At 45.9% G+C, this 18232-nt stretch overlaps 1 protein-coding gene across 9 annotated transcripts in view; it reads right to left on the bottom strand.

Annotated features, from left to right (window-relative positions):
• Positions 1-2916: 2916 nt before the first annotated feature.
• The window catches only part of LRRC34 (leucine rich repeat containing 34), a 341237-nt gene continuing 325921 nt past the window's right edge, over positions 2917-18232 (bottom strand). For 5 of the 9 annotated variants that reach the window (XM_085633736.1, XM_085633737.1, XM_085633742.1 and 2 more), the window contains 2 exons: positions 8384-8510; positions 2917-3434 (listed from right to left, as the gene is read on the bottom strand). In XM_085633736.1, the coding sequence (XP_085489862.1) occupies positions 3237-3434; positions 8384-8510 (325 nt within the window). In that variant the 3' untranslated portion in view covers positions 2917-3236. The remainder of the gene's footprint in view (positions 3435-8383; positions 8511-18232) is intronic. The other 4 variants (XM_085633739.1, XM_085633743.1, XM_085633744.1 and 1 more) reach the window with 1 other exon arrangement.

The raw sequence follows: 18232 nt of genomic DNA, 5'->3' as shown, positions 1-18232 counted from the left end.
GGGGGGGCATTGGTGGACTGGCCCACCCGCTGGCCCTCAGACCCACAACGCTGGGTCCCATGTCCCCGGCCGTGCTGAGGCCGGGTAGCATGCGCAGGCCTGTGCCTCTGGGCAGAACATGGTGGGGTACTCCTTTTGTAGCCATGAAACAGGCAAAAAAGTAGACTGCATGTGGCGAGAGGTGGCAGCGAGGCCCAAGGATCTGGCCGTAGCCCGAGAGTCCTTGAAATGCTTGAGGGAGGATGGCAATCAAAAGTCATGTCCAAAAGTGTTGATTGCACATCCCCAGAGAAGCCAGTGGACCTCAGCCAGGAGTAGCGCCTCAGGGCTACTGACGTTGAAATCGTTCTACCCAGCGAGTCGACGGTATCCAGCCCACACCGGATGGTGAACTTCGCTGCATCTTGACCTTCTGCAACAGCGCGGGTGAGCACGGGCCGGGCCTCCTCCGGGCATCATGGCAGCACTTGCGCAACTGTGTCCAACACAGTGTGTGTGCAACGGCCCAAGAGACATGCGGTGTTCACCGACCACAGTCCTAAGCTGCTGGAAGAAAACATAATCTTCCCAAGATGGTCCAGTGTCTTGGATTCCCTATCTGGGGGAGCTGTAGGGAATGCCCCTTTTGAGGTTGAGGCTTGGACCATCAAGCTCTCGGGGGTAGGGTGTTGGGGGAGGAAAAGTGGGTCACCCGGAGCCGGGCGGTGATGTTGGGCAATCATCCTGTCCACAGGAGCCCCTGTGCTGGGCTTGGACCAAGTGCCCAGAAAGATGTCAGTGAGGACCTCACTAAAAGGCAGCAGGGGCTCCGAAGAGGCTGCTGCCGGCTGAAGCACCTCAGTCAGCAGGTTAGTCCTGATAGCCACTGTAGAAATCTCGAGGCCCAGGGCCTCAGCCGCCCTACGCAACACCACAGCATAGGAGGCTTCCTCCTCCGTAGCCACGGTAGGGGGATTAAAACATACCAAGGTCTGGGAAGGTATCCAGACCACTGGCATCACCCAACTCCTCTCTCCAGTCCGGCTCTTCAAGTTGGTCTGCAAGAGGGTCAACAGACCCCTACGAGTCCTTCTCACCCCTCCACTGGCTGCCACTCAGGGCGGTAGGGAACACCAGGGATGAAAAGTGGGACAAAAGTACCCTCCGGTACCGACATCAGTCGGGCGCCATATTCAAGTCGGGGGTGAGGCTGGGGTTGACGCAGGCTGGAGGCGCAACCGGCATTGGAGTCGTCGCCACTGGAATCGACGCCAGGAAGGTAGCGTGAGGTCGACCGGCACCGATCCGGAACCAGGCTTGGATCCATGGGGACCCTGCAACACTGAGGCCAGAGCCGCCGGCATAGAAGGCCTAGAGCCCCCAGCCAAGACCGCGGGGCCCTGAGGCACGCCAGAAGTCGGGCTGCCCAAAGATGGAGTGGAGGGCTTCATAAAATACACGAAGCTGGGCGGGGCACGCTCTGGCTCCCAGAAAGGGAGGGAATCGCGGAGTCGTCCTAGCGGGCTTCGAGAACGGAGCCGGGGAGCGGCGATGCTCCGGGTCCCTTGTCGCATCAGCCGACGGACGGGGAGAAGGCAAAGAGCGACGATGCTTCTTCGCATACTTCTTGTGCTTCGACTTACCTGATGAGTGCGAAAACTTTGATGAGGAATGGAGATGGCTCCACGACCGGTCCCGCGACCTTCCCCTCGAACGGCGCGGAGCGGACTGCCAGGTCTCCAAAAGCTTTCGGGACCACTCCTGCAAAGGCTTCGGGTTCAGGGTCCGGCAGTCGGAGCACGACTTCTGGTCATGGTCACGCTCCAGGCACCAAAGGTACACGAGGTGCGACAAGGTGCGAATCGGTGACCAACATCAACTTGTGACAGGAGTCACAAGGCTTAAAACCAGGCCGACGACTGGACATCCCTTGTGCACCAGGAGTCGCAAGACTCAAAAAGATATCGACGGAAGTAAAAAAAGAGTTAGTCAAAAAGTGACTAGGGCACGCTCTCTCCGGATCTGCGCTGGCTGGCGTGGAAAAGGAAGAACTGACATCAGCACGTAGGGGCGGTGTCTAAGTAGACACCGCGACGTCATCCTGGCGACCACGATGCCAACGACGAACGCGGAGTCGACCAATGCCACTTACCGATGCGCAGGGGTACTGCTACGAAAAAATGTCTCCGGATCCAGTCTGATGCCTGGGGCTAATTCTAAGGTAAGGAATCTATAACTATGGTCTCTTTCAGATATATTGTACATACTTGTAATTTTGTGCAAAGTATTTAGTTGTATCTGTATCAAAGTATTTCTGCTTTCTAAAGAACATGTACTGACTGACATTGAATGTTATTTGTTACATTACTGAGTTCTGAATTATTTAACCATACCACATCCCTAAGTATATTCTGGATCACACTGCCCAAGAATGATGGGTTAAAATGCTACCCTGAGCAATTGCCACTGGTGCGACAACTTGCAAGCATTCCTCCCATGACCTTTTGAATTTGAACTTCTGTCACTCCTAGGTGGATGTCATGGTTTTCTCTCATTGCTTAACCTTATTGTCAGACCTCCAGCTTGTCACTTAAAGGTATAACCATAAAGTATACACCAGTGGACCCAATAGTAACTTCCATTTTGTAAGGCAAATGATCCCAATGAAACGAAGAACAATTTATGTGATTGAGTCTTTTCTCAGACTCTTCACAACACTTCTCACTTGAGCACAGAAGCACTGCTGCACCATGTTTAGAGTATATCTCCTATCCTATGCTCCAAACCCAATACCTCCTTTTTAGGAGAAACTACAAGCAACATAATTTTCAACCATGTATTCTGAAATTGCAGGAACCCAAAGCAAACTTTGCAACCCGGATGGGATATGTGAACGTACAGTACAATATCGTATCATCATGGAACTTTAAAGGCCTTAGTGAAAGTGTATTTTATTTCCTTTTTGACATTTGTCATTATTGAAAACATATTTCCAGATTTCTACAGAGACGAAAACACATATTCATTATAAATAGTTTTATATTTAAAATCGTTTTTCAGTTGCCTGTCCCTTGCAGCGGTCAATAACGCATAAAATATCCTTAAATTGATAGTTTCTGTAGTTCATTAAAGTAAGAGAACTTGTAGTTTCTAAACATATATCTGACATATTTAAGATATATGATTCCCCATGGGCTATTTCATAAGCTATACTGACTGAAAAAAATAATTACGTAAAAATACAAAAAATAGATACATCACTGAGAACCTTGTATTATGGCTAGACTGGAATTACATATAGGATTGTCCACTTCTCCATAACTTGGTGTCCAGTAATAATGCTTCCGAAGTCCATGGAAGAGCTCTGCCAGGTACACACGCCCATCCACAATGTATGGCCGAACATCTGTGCATTCTGCTGTCAAGCGGCCTGTTTTAAGTAAATCTGAAAATGCCTGCAAAGTACAAGATGCAAAAGACTTCAGTGCAATTATCTTTTCACACCTTATGTAAAACTTTTACATGTCTCTTTCCCTGTTCTTTACTACATATATATTATAGCTTACTTCTTATGTTTCAGTAAAAGTCACATCACACGTTGGTGCATTTATCTCATTTTATTTTTTAAATAACATAGCTCAAATATTTCCCTAAAACATTTACAAAAATGCATCCTTGCAGTATCCATATTTCTTTCTCTCTATGTATAGACACACCCACACACGTATATACATATATATATCTATATCTATATATATATATCTATATACGGCTTGGTCCTGCCGTTGGACGCACCACCCGCAAAGAGCGCCACAATGCCCCGAACCGGACCGTGCTGTGTTGCTGTCGAGAGACGTCAAGGGGTAATGGCTGCCGCCACGGACTTACCGAGGCTGGGATCCTGGTCAGCTTTGAAAATGGGCTGCGCAGGAACGAATCAATAGCAAACAATTGGGCAGCAATAGACCAGGCATTACCCACTGGAGGGTTTAATTGTCAAATGTTCGCGCAAACCACGAGTCCCACAATGCCTCAATCTGCATCCACGAAGGAGGTCCAATGAGGGCCAAGATCATATAAAAAGCTAATGGACGAATGGTTTGCGAGAAGATGCTGGACTATGCCTTTGAAAAAGTTCGCAATGAACGAAACGCGTCAGGCTGCATGTCCTAATGGAAATAAAATTCAAATGAACTATGGATTCGTGAGTGCGTCTTCCTTCGTGATCGAGGGAGCTTTGTTTGTTCATATATACGGCTTGGTCCTGCCGTTGGACGCACCACCCGCAAAGAGCGCCACAATGCCCCGAACCGGACCGTGCTGTGTTGCTGTCGAGAGACGTCAAGGGGTAATGGCTGCCGCCACGGACTTACCGAGGCTGGGATCCTGGTCAGCTTTGAAAATGGGCTGCGCAGGAACGAATCAATAGCAAACAATTGGGCAGCAATAGACCAGGCATTACCCACTGGAGGGTTTAATTGTCAAATGTTCGCGCAAACCACGAGTCCCACAATGCCTCAATCTGCATCCACGAAGGAGGTCCAATGAGGGCCAAGATCATATAAAAAGCTAATGGACGAATGGTTTGCGAGAAGATGCTGGACTATGCCTTTGAAAAAGTTCGCAATGAATGAAACGCGTCAGGCTGCATGTCCTAATGGAAATAAAATTCAAATGAACTATGGATTCGTGAGTGCGTCTTCCTTCGTGATCGAGGGAGCTTTGTTTGTTCATATATAGATATATATATATATATATATATATATAATGAAAGAACAAAAGTTAAAGTGACATTATAGTTAGGTGTAATAATACACAAATACACACACACACACATATATATAATGAAAAAACAAAGGTTAAAGTGACAGTATAGTTAGGTGTAATAATAAAATCTGACTTAGTTTTTTTAAAAACCTTAGAAATTCACTGAAAAAAACAAGGGTTTTAAAGTGAAGTTACAGTTAGGTGAGCAGTTCAGTGCCCACATACTGTTTTGACCTAAGAAAAATCAGAAATTCACCAGTAGATAGCAGAGCTAACTATAATTTGCTCTACCGCCATGCACCATTTATGACCTCACATATTGCATCACTCATGACGTGTTCTATTACATCATTTTTTACGTTACAAATGAGATCACTTATGACATCACTAATGAAATTATCCATAGAGTGTGGTGGTTTGTTTTATATTTTGCAGAGTGGCAGGTAAGTATCCTCCTAGTTCCCTACCTAATTTGGTATGACCTCTTTGCTGCTAATGGGTGTAGGTTTTTACAATATATTTTTTTGCACCTAATGGGTAATTGGTGTTTAGGAGTATTAAGCACAATATCAAAATCAAAAACTTGTATGCAATAGTGCAATGATTGTAAGTAGTAAATACTAAGTATTGTAAGCACCCTTGAGTATTTTAAGGGAATCATCTCAGCATGATCATTTCGATATAAGACAGATGAGGTGTGCATCAGGTACTTGCCCATGTACACGTGCTTGATAAGCCACCAAAGCTGATCAATCTATAACGTTTTCAGCAGAGTATGAAGGATGCATAAAGGGAGAGGGTAGTAAGAACTTTAGAACCTTCAGGCCTTGGGTGTTTACAGTGAGTAGTCTCTTTTTGACTAATATGCTTCATGCCTCATGAGAGTTTGGCTGTCTGCCAACAGCGTGGCACAGGGTGAACTCTGCATGGTGTACAACACTGTTCCTAGTACCCACTTTTCTACTCATATTCGCCTAATTTCTCATGGAAGGTGTGGTATCTGTGAAGGGTTTGATACAGGCTAAAGGCTCTCAGGGTAGGGCATTATTTATGCAACAGGGCTCGAGTGTCTGGACAAAGTTGGCTTTCTCAGAACAGCTGTATACTGATTTAACACAGTATACAGTAGGGGTCACCCATCTATATGTGGTTGATTCTCACCATGAGCTCTGTTACCCATGAAGTGCCTGTTATAAGCTCAGTGTTGCACATAACAGCTTGCTTTACCTCAGAGGGCTGTATGTATAATGGCGTTAATGATGCTTCATATTAATCTGAGCTGTCTTCTTCTTACTTTCATATCTCTCATGCCATACTCCTTTTAGAGTAGTGTGTACAAAAGTAGTTTGGATGGTGTCATCAGTGATGTCATTTGAGATGTCATAAGTGATGTCATTAATGAGGTCACAGAACATGCCATGAGTGATGTAATATGTGAGGTCATAAGCAGTGCATGGCAGGGGTGCAAGCTATAGTTAGCTTGCTAACTATAAACTGTGAATTTCTGTGGTTTTGTGAGTTCAAAATGTTCAATTGGCACTGACATTTTTACCTAACTATAATGTCACTTTACCCATTGTTTTTTCAGAAACTTTTGGCCCTGGGGACCCCATCACCTGGGGCCAAAAACATTTCATTTGGGGAGGGGACACCTTGCCCCCCCACCCCGAGCCCAAATGGGCCTCGGGACGCCAACCCTGGGGCTACACAGTAAATATAGGGGAGGAGTGTGTGGTCCCCCTCCTCAAGCCTTAAGATGCCCCAGAGATCCCATCCCATGGGGCCAAACATATTTATGTTAGGGGAGCGGGGAAGTGGCCCCTCTTCCTGACCCATAAGAGGCCCCAGGGACCCCATCCCCTGGAGCTACCCACAAATATTAGGGGATAGAGCTGTAATAGGCCCCCGGGACTCCATTCCATGGTGCCGGATGCCAGAAAATTGGGGAGGAGGACACGTGGTCCCTCACCCGCAGCCATAATAGGCCTTGGCGATCCCATCACCCAGCCCAAAATCTATTATTAAAGGCAGTGGTGTGTGTAGCCCCCCTCCCCAAGACTTATTAGGCCCTGGAAACCCTATCCCCTAGGGCCAAAGCCAACAGAAAACAGGAGGGGGCACACAGACCCTCTTTAAGCCGTATTAGGCCTTGGTGACCCCATCCCTGGGGCCAGAGGTGGGTGCCCCGGTGCCCAACTGGAGCACCCACAAACCTCTAGTTGGAGGCCGCAGGAGGAGTCCCAGAGCCCACACTGGCCCTGCCAGCTCCCCGCATACTGTGGGAGACAGCATTGCCTCTGCCCAGAGGAAGCAGCTGTTTATGCTTGCTCCCTCTGGGTAGGAGAAATATATGTTTCCCAGCCCACAGGAGTGAGGGCAGGGAAAAGGAAGTATGTTCCCACCAAAGGGAACATTTTTAAATCTCCTGCCGACTGGGAAACATAACTTCCCTGCGCATGCTGCTGCAGGCAGGAAAGGCATGTTTGCTCCCAACCAGCTGGAGATCTAAAAAAATGCTCCAGCTGGACGGGAGCAAACATATGTTTCCCTGCTCGCTCTGATGTGTGCAGGGAAATTACAGTGCCCCAGGAGTTGGGCTCCCTGGGACATAGTAATTGAGCTAGCCCCAGGGGATGAAAGGCTTGGGGAGTGAGTCCGCCTAGCCCACTCCCTTTTTTAATGCAATTAAGCCCCAGGAGATGGGTTCCCCAGGGCAGCACTCTTCCCTCCCCTGAAATTAAGAACCCAGCACCGGGGGATGGGAATCCCTGGGGCCTTTAAAGACCTCGGGGAACGAGGCCATGTTCTCTCCGCCCCCTTTTTAAAAGTTGGCACCAGGAAATGGGCTCCCCAGTGCCAATTCGATTCGGGGAGGGGTTGTCCCTACTCATGCCCTCCCTCCCCCAAATATTTGAAAACAAATGGGGGACAGCTATTTTCTTTCTGTTTTTTGTTAGCCATGATCCCGTTGGAGTCCTGCAGGATTGCAGTCAAAACAGATGTTTTTTTTTTACTCCAGGGGGTGGGGGGGTCCCTCTGGGTTTCCCCCAGAGTGCCTAGGGGATCTGAGTATCCCACCCTACCTCAGTACAATTACGAGATCTAGTCATGGTGACATAACAGTCAGAAAATATTCAGCATCTCATTCGTAAACCGGACTTCTAGCATTGTCCAGGGCAGGTCAAAGTTCTATTTGTCAAAGAATTGACATGCACAGTTTCTAAAAGTGTATTATCAATGACACATTGTCATAAACAGGCAAAATTAGTTTACATATGGGGATAGAAACTCTTAGTCTAAGACTGTATCTTATGGACGTTGATACCCCAAAATGCTACGGGTATGGAAAATGAGTTCATACTCACTATGACCCACCTCCAATGTCGTGATAGGATTGCCACACTGTGATGTTCCTTCTTAAGTCCCTTAACAGCCTTCTATTTGCTGCTGAGGGTCATGGAGAGGGGCAAGGGGTGGACACTGCAAACTGTAAACAGGGCATTTATAACAAGGAATACATTCTTTCTGCCACTGCCTTCATAACCCCTGAAAGGGAAGTCCCTAAATGACATCCACGGTCTTCCCTGATTATATAAGATTAAGCATTAAAAATAAAATCCGAAAAGAAAAAACTTACCATACAGCTGGCCTCATCAAGTGTGTTGCCCCAAATGTAGACATAGGAGAGGGTACTGTTTGTTTTAATTGCTTCGGCTAGAGGTACTAGTCCTTTTCCAGTTATATTGTTTCTCACAACTGATAAGCTAGTAAATAAAAAAATAGCAATGCCAGTGTCAAAATAAAAAAATCACTGGCACATCAGTTTATTAAAAAGTCAATATGCATCCATTTTACAATTGCCTTTGTGCATTAAGTCCTTAAAAGTATCCATGTGGCCAATAAACATGCTGACACAACAAAAAAAGACAATACACCAGTATTCAAACAAGAACATTGAAGCACACTTATCAGTCAGTGGAGTCTATTTAAGGACAACACAACCCAGAAAATCACTGGGACATGTGGGCACCAGTTAACTTAAATTGACCCCTGTGTACGGACATTTTGCACCAACATTTTCCCTAACCAACCAGTACAACATTTTTTGACAACCAACTAGGCAAAATTAATTTTTTTGCACTGTTTGGTAGCATAAATGTTGCTAATACATGTGTCATTCGTTGTAAATGTCTGTAAAATTCCACTTGACCAGGCCAAAAGATGTGAAATCTAGTCTAGGTTTACAAGCATTATAATATACATTACATTGTGATCACTTTGTTCATATTGTTTGACAGCTGAACAAATGCATAAAAATTCAAGTTTACAAAAAACAAACTAATTGGGTTAAACAACATTATTATTGACCTAATCTATTTGTGTAATTGGATTTTGGGGGTGAAAAGTGGGTCTGCAGGTGCTGATATGTCCTCTTGCCCCTTTTATCATAAATTACATGTCCCCTCGGTCTCTCCAACCTTGTCAGTCATTGCTCACATATGCGTCCTGCCTCGATTTCATTGGGTTGATTGGACTCCATTTATTTATTTTCTTGCTTGCTTTGTTCGGTGCATCTACTGTTGCTCCATCATGTATCTGTCTAGGGACCTTGGAGAGTCGGCTCTCTATGACGAGTTTGGGTGCATCTGTTCTTCAGGGTGTTTTTTGCTTCTATTTCAATCAGGATTGTGTCCCAGGTGTTGTATGTTGTACTACCTCCTTTTTTTGCCTCTATATTTTGATTGGTGTATCACATTCAGCATTGGTCCATTTCTGAATCTTTGAGACATGACTTTAAGAAGGGAGCCACCGAGGGCTCAATGTCATAGGAATCCTTTCTAGGTCTCGCCTACAGACATCCTTTGTAATATACTGATACTTGCAGTGGGTCCGCCCTTTGATAACCATTGATTGACTTTCTTATCAATTGCTTTTGCTTGCTTGTTATTTGATGCCTTTCCTTCTTCATCTTGTGTTGATCTCTCCCGTGGAGCATTGCATCTTTACTATACTTTTTCAATGGATGACTGTTATCTTTCCACTGCTTACATTCCACCTACAGTTTGGGAACTACTTACTAGATCGAGCCTACCAGACAGAACAGCTGTCTGGTTGAAAAAGACCTATTGTCAGCTTACCAGATCATACAGTGGGCAGATAGCCCACCCACAGCTTACCATTGGTTCCATTGGTTGTCTTTATTGTAATTCTCATTTGCTTACTACTACTACTTTTGCTGACATGCTATGTCCCAGGTATTTTTTCTTTTAAGCGGTCCCCAACAAAAGTCTTGCTTTGAGCCTGGCACTATAGCATAGTAATATAAAATGTCCCAAAATAAGGGATCTGCCTGCCGCCACACTCCTAATTCTACTCAAGTGCATTTCATATAGCTTCTCAAGCGCGATAACAACATGGGCTGTGGTCAGAGAGGCTCGTTTTCAGAAGCAACCAACAATTGAGGGTAAAAAGGATCTGAATACTGTCACCCCTCTTTGGAGCCAGTCCCGCTCCTGTACATCTTATATGTCACAAGTTCACAACCAATCCTGTATGAACTGCTTCTAATGCTATCCCTCCAATAACTAATGAGCTTGCTCAAAATGCACCAGAACCTTTACTTATTGGTGGAAAGACATCTCTGCAGGTAAAGTGCATGTAATGGTGATATTTGTTTGCCTAGATTACACCATTGCTTGTGCCAAATTGTATCCATGAAGGTCAATAAAATGAATGTCTCATTTAAATGCTATATTTGATTACAAGTGCCATGCTGCACTGATGTTGCTGGCAATCTACTCTAAATATAGCATCTTATGCTGGTGTTCAGCTTATTCCAAACAGTCCACATTTGGGTACATTTTGAAACTTGAAAAGGGAGAAAAATCACTTGAACACAGTTTTATCAAGGGGTAATAGCATGATTAGAACCCCTGTCTCAGCGTACCATGATCTAGGATTTTGGCTGCAGCTCTCAAAGTCCTTACTGTGTTTTATGTATTAAAGAATAAGTTACTTACCTTCGGTAACAATATATCTTTAAGAAAGATTAGTTAGTTATAGATTCCTTACCTTAGAATTACCCCCAGGCGTCAGCCTGGATCCGTAAAGTTTTTTCGTCAGCAGTACCTCTGCGCGTCGGAAGGTGGTGTCGGTCGGCTCCGCGTCCATCGTCGGCGTCGTGGTCGCCGGGATGATGTCGCGGCAGCTACTTAAACGCCACCATCATGCTCTGACGTCAGTTCTGTACACGACTTTCCACGCCAGAAATGCAGAGCCATGCAAGACACTGACCATTGGTGCACAAAACTAGGGCCCTGAAAGGATGTCCTTAACCCTGGAAATCAGTTTGCAGAACGTGGAGGATTTATTTATTTATTTAAAGAGTTTAATATAGCGCTGGCTAGACCCGAAGGTATCAGAGCGCTTTACATAAGTTCAGCAAAGTTACAACAATAATAACAATTTACGTAACATCAAAATATATGAGACACAATAACAGGAGAGAAGGAGAGATCAGTAGAGAGGGACGGTGGGCGAGACAGGGAGAAGGGGAGAAAAACTGTGCTCAAAGTCCGGCTGGGCAGGTGACGGTCAGGGGGTGAACCAAGTCCGATCTCCTCATTAGCTGAACAGAGCCGCTCCACCAGGCGGCGAACATAATCCTCGGACTCCGCAGTCAAGAAAGAGGTCATGTGTCCTCAGGGAATGTCAGAGTAGTGCGGGGGCAGGTGGGGGAGGGAGGCCATGGTCAAAAAGAGATCTAGAAGTCCTCTTGAGGTCAGGCATAATCCAGGAAGGGATGAGGAGGTAAAGGTTCAGCAATGGAGAAGGAGTCACCAGTGTCGGCCATGTTGGGGTCAGGCATCCTGGGACCCTTTTCCAGACCGGGAGAGAGCCAGGTACAACAGAGCTTTGTGGTGAGGGAAGGGTCGGACTCACACCCGGTGTCCCTAGGCTCTCGAGGCGTGCGCAGACCCTGAAAGGGCGCTGGGGCACATCACCCATTATGGTGGGCAGCGCTGTGGGAGCCGCCATTAAGCCTCGCGCAGGGAGGGAGGGGGGGCGCTGACCTCGATCTTCGGCAAACAGTTGTCTCAAGGCTCAGGGCAAACAAACCGGCATGTCCGCTGCGGCCAAGGAATGTTTTCAACGTGCAGCGGACGGGCCACACAGCTCCGGTATTTCAAAGGTGGGTCCATTCAATGCTAGGCGCCATCTTGAGGCAATATCGTCGGGAAGGTCATTTGCTGAAATCCCGGTGTTGCAGCGTCTGTTTTGCACAGCAGCCACAACGGCAGACGGTCCTGACCTTCAGACGTCAGGAGGTGGGTTAATTATCGGTTAAAATGGGGTTTGAGCGCCTTGCTGGTTGTTGAACGTGGAGCTTTAGCCATGATGGGTTGGGCGGTAAGGAATCTATAACTAACTAATGTTTCTTACAGATATATCGTTACCGAAGGTAGGTAACTTGTTCATCTGAAAGAAACACTTTAGTTATAGATTCCTTACCTTAGAATGGATACACCAGCAATACAAACCCTGGTGGTGGGTCTGTGAACCAAGATCACACCAGAAAATCACGGAGAACAGAACAGCCAAAGAAGCCAAAGAAGCCGTCTCTCCGGACTTGGCTGTCCAGGCAGTAGTGTTTGGTGAACATGTGCAGCGATGCCCACGTGGCCACCAGACAGATGTTATTCAGAGACACTCCTCTTCCCAAGGCAGTAGTGGCTGCCGTTGCCCTGATGGAGTGAGCGCGTAGCCCAACTGGAGGCTCCTTTTTAGCCAGAGAGTAACAAGCCTTTTTACACAACACGACCCATCGAGAAATGGTGCGTTTGTGTACAGCCCAATCCTTCTTTGCGCCTTGTAGCCAACAAAAAGTTGATCATCCACCAGGAACTGTTTTGTGCGATCCAGATAGAAGGAAAGCGCATATTTTGGGTCCAGACGGTGGAGCCTCTCTTCCTCCTTTGAAGGATGCGGAGGCGGAAAGAAGGTGGGCAAAGTAATGGTCTGCCCAATGTGGAAGGCAGTGACCACCTAAGGAAGAAAAGATGGACGGGTCCTGAGAACCACCTTGTCCGGATGAACAGACAGGAAAGGAGGTTTTGAAGAAAGCACCCTTATTGTAGAAGTGATGGCTACCAGGAAATCAGTCTTAAGAGTCAAGAGACATAAAGGACAGTTATGAAGCGTCTCAAAGGGAGCGCACATTAAATAAGTCAGCACAAGATTCAAGTTCTACTGAGGTATAACAAAAGGGATTGGAGGAAAAAGATGTGTTAAGCCTTTTAATAAACAGTGAACTACCGGAGACTTGAAAAGAGAAGGCTGATCTGGCAGCCGAAGGAAGGCAGAGATGGCTGAAAGGTAGCTCTTGACAATGCACAGAGCAGAGCCCTGCTGGGTTAAAGAGAGAAGGAACAAGAGTACTTCAAAAAGAGCGGCAGAAAGGGGATCCACAGCCTTTGCTGTGCACCATGTCACAAATTAGTTTCACCTGGGCTGGCTGGCACGGAAAAAGAAAGAACTGACGTCAGCGCGCGAGGGCGGTGTCTAAGTAGCTGCTGCGACGTCATCGCGGCAACCACGACGCCGATGATGAACGCGGAGCCGACCAACGCCACCTTCCACGTGCAGAGGTACTGCTGACGAGAAAACTTTCTGGATCCAGTCTTACGCCTGGGGGAAATTCTAAGGTAAGGAATCTATAACTAACGTGTTTCTTTCAGATATTCCCAGTATATTCATTTTCAGTATTCTGGAAAATAGACTGTTTATCTGCAAAGGCTTCTGCCAATGCTTGGAAACGCTTAACAGGCTCTGCAGTGCAATGTGCATCCCTGCCCTGCTGTACAATGTTTTGCTGCATGAGAAGTCACTCGGAGTGTTAAGTGAAGTGGCTTTAACATGTCGCAGCACTTTAATACTGTGAGACAGCACACTGCCCGTTATTTTTCAGACACCGTGGATGTAGTGCATTCCTAAAATATTTTTTTTGTTTCTTTACAAAATGATCATGTATTAGCACATCTTTCTATCACAGTAGAGAAGATGAAACAGGCAAGAGGAAAATCCTTGGAATATTGTTATTTTATTGATGTACTGCCACAATGGCTGCAATGTGCTTTAAACATTTTTGAACGCCGAAGATTTAGGTGGGTAGCAAAAGGGTGACTTACGTTTTGGAAATATGCACAAGAAATAAGAATAATGTTTATTCCAGCAGTTAAATTTGTAGTTAGGCCTGTTTTTGGGTAGGTGCCGGGATGCATGTGGGTTGTGACATTAAGATAGTTAACTCGTAACACAATCCAAAAAATCATTCAAACTTTTGCACAATGTATCACGACATATCTGCATGCATGATTAACAGGTATAGTATTGGAAGTGTGAGGATCCCCCACCTGCTGTTCAACCCTACCAATCTTTTACATGAGTGCTTGGTACTTTTATCCGCTCAAATTCTCAGAACCAATGGCATAAAGTTTTCGAGGGCCCAACATGCTTTTGATCTTTCAATAATAAGGGTTAGAAGATGACGGACTTTCATTTTGAAAATTCAGAACCTTTAAGAGTAGGTCTCCTTGACCAAGGAAAAACATCAACTTTGATCCTCCGCGACCGCTCAGCAGCCTTCAACCGTATTCCACCACACGCTGATCGAAAGACTCCGCCACATCGGCATCCAGAGGGAAGGCGCTCAGATGTATCATCTCCTTCCTCACCGGAAGAACCAGAGGATCCACCTCCCACATTTCACCTCAAAAGCCAAGGAGATCACCTATGGTGTCCATCCGGGCTCATCCCTCTGCCCCAGGCTCTTTAACACATATATGATCATGCTGGCCAAAATTGTCAGATCCCATGGTTTCAACATAATTTCCTACACAGTCGACACCCAACTCATCCTCTCACTCACCGACGACACCACTACAACAACTAGAACCAACTTACACAGATGCATAACAAGCATCCCAGGCTGGATGAAGAACAACTGCCTGCAGCTGAACACAGACAAGACGGAAGTACTGCTCTTCGGCAACAGCAGCAACACATGGAATGACTCCTGGTGACCATCAGACCTAGGACCCGCACCCACTCCCTCCTACCATGCCAGAAACCTCAGAATCATCACTGACAATTAGCTCACCATGAAATCACAGTTCAACTTCGCCTCCTCAGCCTGCTTACTCACTCTGCGCATGCTACGCAAGATCTTCAAGTAGCTACCCCTACACATGAGACGCACTGTGACACAGGCCCTCATCACAAGCTGACTGGACTATGGCAACGCCCTCTACGTAGCAATTGCCGCACACCTCCTACAGAGTCTTCAGACCATACAAAACTCTGCAGCCACTTATCCTCTGCCTTTCCCAATGAACACACATCACATCCCACCTTAGACAACTCCACTGGCTCCCCGTACAGAAAAGATGCCAATTCAAGCTGCTGACCCACACACACACAAGGCTCTACACAACCAAGGACCAGCCTACATTAACCCTGCCTGAACTTCCACCAACCATCAAGAAGACTATGCTCAGCCTCCCTCTCACTTGCCCATACTCCCTGAATCTACTTAAAAACAGAAGTGAAGGACGTTCCTTCTCCCACATAGCAACAAAGACCTGGAACAGACTCCCCAAGCAACTCTGAACCATCACCTCACTTCCGGAATTCCAGATGGCCCTCAAGACCTGGCTGTTTTAATAAGCGTACAGGCCTTGCACGCACCTTGATACCCTATCGGGTGATTAGCCGTGCTTTATAAATCCTGATTGATTCATTGATTGATAGGCAGAGCTCAGTCTTGCACATAGGGCTAAATGTACTAAAATAGGAATACCGATTTCCTAATTGCAATTGTCTCTGAATCACATTTAGGAAATCAGTATGCCTAATGTATGAAACTCTTTTGAGTGATTAAGTGATTTATCCGTAATCACAAAATGAGGAACTGAGGTTGAGGTTAGGGAGATGATATGGCGTCATTTCGGGAAGGCCAGAGGTACCAACTATGGAGCTGGTAAACCGGGTTTGAGTTTCGGCATCTGCTTGACCTTGATTTTGGGCAAATCACTTAATCTCGCCATGCTTACAAAAATGAACGTGTCCTTGTCTCAATTAACTGGTGCTAATGTAAAGTGCTCCAATACCTTTGGGTGGTGTGTGGCGCTATATACAACTTCACCAAAAAAAAGTAACTGCTGCTTATGTAAAGTGTTCCAATACTTTCGGGCGGTGTTGGCACTACATAAAACTGCACACACAAAAAACAAATGTGAAAAGCAGAGCCAGAGAAAGAGGAAATCTGGATGGCAAGCACACACATCTAGTACCCACACGTGCGGAAAATAATCAGAAACTACACATGTGCCAAGTAATCAGCTTGTCAGCTATACACTAACAGGGCATTAAAAGTCAGAACACCACCACTCACTGGAGCAAAACAGACTACCATGGGGGTTAAAGCAGTGACGAGTCTGGGGAGGGGGTGATTTGTAGACGAGGCAAGCAGCAGGAGGTGTGAGGGAGCAAGCAGAGATGGGAGGGAGGAGGTGGGGAAAAGGGAAAGCAGCAACGAAGGGTAAAGAAGTGACAGGGGAGGGAGTGATCTGTGGACAGGACATAAGGGTGGGTGGGAGGACACAGAGCTGGTAAAAGCACAAGCACTGTTTAGAGTGATAAAAAAGTAAAAAAGCAGGTCCTAAAATTATTATAATGAAGTGCTTGGTCCATGCTCTGGGGGGACTAAACACAAGAATAGGCATGACCATGCATGCCAGGGACATATGTTGACAAAGAATGAGACAGACGAAGGAGCGAACAAACGGGAAGCCTGTGGGCGGGCTGAAGACCACAGATTAAACACAACATGTCTCTTCAAGACAGTGCATGCAATGTCTAGCTGAGTCCTAAAAAGGACCTGAAAATAAGAAACGCTCAATGCTCTGTACAGTCTATTTAACACAATTGCAAACGCTGTTTAACCCTTCTATTTCTGTGAACCTTACAGTAATCATTGCTAGGAATTTTTTTTTGGCTTTTTACAAATTATAGGCCTATTTACAAACGTCAATGCCAAAAATAAATCACAGCTGTTAGACATGGCATGATTTCCCCTGTCTTTTTGCCTCTACCATCTGTATTTTTTTAGTGTGTTCTGGACTTCGTTTTTGCTGGTTTGTGTACTCTGGGCACTACCACTGCTGATCAGTGCTAAAGTGCAAATGCCCCCTGTGTAAATTGTGATTATGATTGGTTATCCATGATTGGCATATTTGTTTCATTGGTAAGTTCCTAGTAAAGTGCACTGTCTGTGCCCAGGGTCTGTAAATCAAATGCTATTAGTGGGCCTGCAGCACTGGTTTTGTCATGCACTTTTTTGTGAGTGAAGTTTTAACATGCCATGTCGACCTGGCCAGTGCAGCCACTTGCCAGGCCCAACCCTTCCCTTTTACTACATGTAAGGCACCCACTTCTAAAGTAGGCTCAAGGTACCCCCATGGGCAGGGCTCAGTGCATGTCAAAGGTAGGACATGTACTAGTGTATTTAACATGTCCTGATAGTAAAATGAAGAAAAGTGTGTTTTTCAATATTGCAAGGACTAGCTCTGCCACAGGTTATCATTTGGAACTGCCTTCTAACATTTTACAAGTGTAACTTTCAATTGGGAAGAGCTAGAGACTTTGAGTTTGGGCACTCTGAGCTCATGATTTAAAAACACATATTTTAGCAAAAGTGGATTTTAAATAGGGTGTTTGAGAATGCCACTTTTAGAAAGTGGGTATTTTTTGCATTTTCCATCCTGTGCCGGCCAGTGGAGTCAACGTCTGATTTAAACTAACAGCTAGGTTTGTGCAGTCACTCTAGACACTCCCACAAAGGGAGCTGAGGTGTGCTTTGCATAGCCTGATGACCCATCACTAGGCTGATGAGCCTTCCTGAGCTAGAGTGGTGGGAGGAGGTGTCACTGACACTTGAATAGGGCTGAGCCTGGCCTCTCACAATGGTGGCTCCATACCCTGTAGTATGTCTGAAGCTAAGGCAGGGCAAGGCAGGATCTTGTGTTTACATTTTTTTATTAGGTTTTAAAACTTTAAATACAGTGAAGTATAAAAATGTTCATTCTTGAGTTACATGCATAGGTAGACAGAGACAGTTTAGGCACTTGAGTGTATATTGGTGGTTACTATCTTTCTTATCTGCCACTGGATATCATTACAGTCCTGGTGTTACAAACATGTTGAGGCCATCTACGAATTTCGTATGTGTCCTTGGATATGACTGTAGGCCTATAGGTTGGCCGTGGAGCTACGTCTACCCATGGTACTTGTCATAGTATTCTGCCCAATGCAGGATCTTGTGGACAACAAAGACTTCCCTTTGACGTACATGCCTACTTCAAAAACGAAAAGGGGTAGAAGTATTGGACCTGTAAACCTACATTTTTAGAACACTTCTGGATTGAGG

This window comes from Triturus cristatus, chromosome 11 (genome assembly GCF_964204655.1).
Source record: "Triturus cristatus chromosome 11, aTriCri1.1, whole genome shotgun sequence".
Classification (NCBI taxonomy): domain Eukaryota; kingdom Metazoa; phylum Chordata; class Amphibia; order Caudata; family Salamandridae; genus Triturus; species Triturus cristatus.
This window is presented reverse-complemented; position numbering and strand designations above follow the sequence as displayed.